General features: G+C 38.8%; 1 protein-coding gene across 1 annotated transcript in view; it reads left to right on the top strand.

Annotated features, from left to right (window-relative positions):
- LOC106695238 (zinc finger protein 211-like) overlaps nt 1-418 on the top strand; it is an 11,662-nt gene extending 11,244 nt beyond the window's left edge. Inside the window, exons 3-4 of the mRNA XM_023747774.1 lie at nt 113-194; nt 331-418. Coding sequence (XP_023603542.1) covers nt 113-194; nt 331-418 — 170 coding nt within the window. The remainder of the gene's footprint in view (nt 1-112; nt 195-330) is intronic.
- Nucleotides 419-1,458: the final 1,040 nt, after the last annotated feature.

Raw genomic sequence — 1,458 nt, 5'->3', positions numbered from 1 at the left:
GTGAACAACTTTATGGGCAGCTCAAACTTTCTCTGCCTGTGGGAGAATGACATGGTGCAGAAATTAGCTCAGCAGTTTAGGCCAGATGTGCATTGCTCCCCTCTTTTCCTAGGAAAGACTGAGCTCTCCAGTCCTCATGTTAAGCCTGATGCTATGAGTTTTAGGAGAGTTTCAGGAGATCACTCTAAAGAGTGGTAAGCTGTGACAACCTCAGATCCTTCTGGAAGGCACATGAATTATTGTCCATGTTTGCAGGGGTATCTCTTGCCCAGGTCTTACAAAGGGTTATTTGCCCTAATGTCAAAAATTTCATGGGTGATGGTCACCCAGTTGGAGGACCATAGGGATTAGGGAAGCCATGATCGCTACAGAAATACTGGCCTACATGATGGTGTTGGAAAAGATTGCTGCCAGCTAGATGGAATGAGCCTCTTGTAAACCTACATCCAGAAATGTTCCGAGGAAAAGACAGCAGGGTGGCATGTACACAAATTTGTGTTACTCTAAGCATGTTTTCTGTGGATGCAGTCATTGTCATTGAAAATAATCTAAAGGTCTGTGCATTCCAGGATGTGACTTGTGACCCTGCGAGCATTCCCGTTGGTTTGGGTGAAAGTCCTTCATTGTTCACTGTCACTGAGGAAGGTCTCTTTCACAGGGCATGGGAACGTGGACTGACTTTCAATGTGTCAAATCTATTTTCCCCCAAAAGTTGGATATGCAAACTTCTTTTACCTATAGCCAGTTTTAAAACGTTTTAATTTTTAATAAATGACATGTGTCAAATATAATATTTGAGGAGTCTTCACATATGGAATTAAGTGAATCCATCACTATAGTCAACACTGACCATGTATGTCACTGAATTTACTGCATGTTCTTTTTGAATCTCTCTGCCCCTCACAGCTTTCCAAGTAACCATTGCTTTTGTTTACATTGTGTAAATCTTTAGAGATTTATTAATGACACAATAGTAGCTCAACTTTTGTTGGAGAAATATTTTTATCTTCAAATATATCATAATTAGTTTCTTCATTCGATATGGTTGTTTTTGACTTTAAAATAAGGGTTTGAAATAAAGTCTACAAACTTTTCTGTATAATTTTTTATGTGGCTATGTTTCACTTACCCTTGTCAATAACTCAGTACATAGTCTTAAGTTGTAGGGTAGGTGAATGTTTAACTTATAGAGATTTGCAAGTTGTGATCAAAACTGATTGACCTGTTTCCATTTCTCCAGCAGTGTATGAGGGATTCAGTTCTTCCACACACTAGAGAATAGTTGGTTTGGTCAATCTTTTTTTTTTTTTATTTAAACATCTCTTAAAACTTTGTCATGCTACCTCACTGTTGTTTTATTGCTTTCTCCTAAGGATTTATGGTGAGCCCTTCCTTGGGTGTGTTCTTGCTCACTCCGTATCTCTGTTAAAATGTCTGGTCATGGGTTCTGCCTAATCT

Source organism: Myotis lucifugus, unplaced genomic scaffold (genome assembly GCF_000147115.1).
Source record: "Myotis lucifugus unplaced genomic scaffold, Myoluc2.0 scaffold_969, whole genome shotgun sequence".
In the NCBI taxonomy this organism is placed as follows: domain Eukaryota; kingdom Metazoa; phylum Chordata; class Mammalia; order Chiroptera; family Vespertilionidae; genus Myotis; species Myotis lucifugus.
The sequence above is the reverse complement of the archived record's forward strand: the minus strand, read 5'-3'. Positions and strand labels throughout refer to the sequence as shown.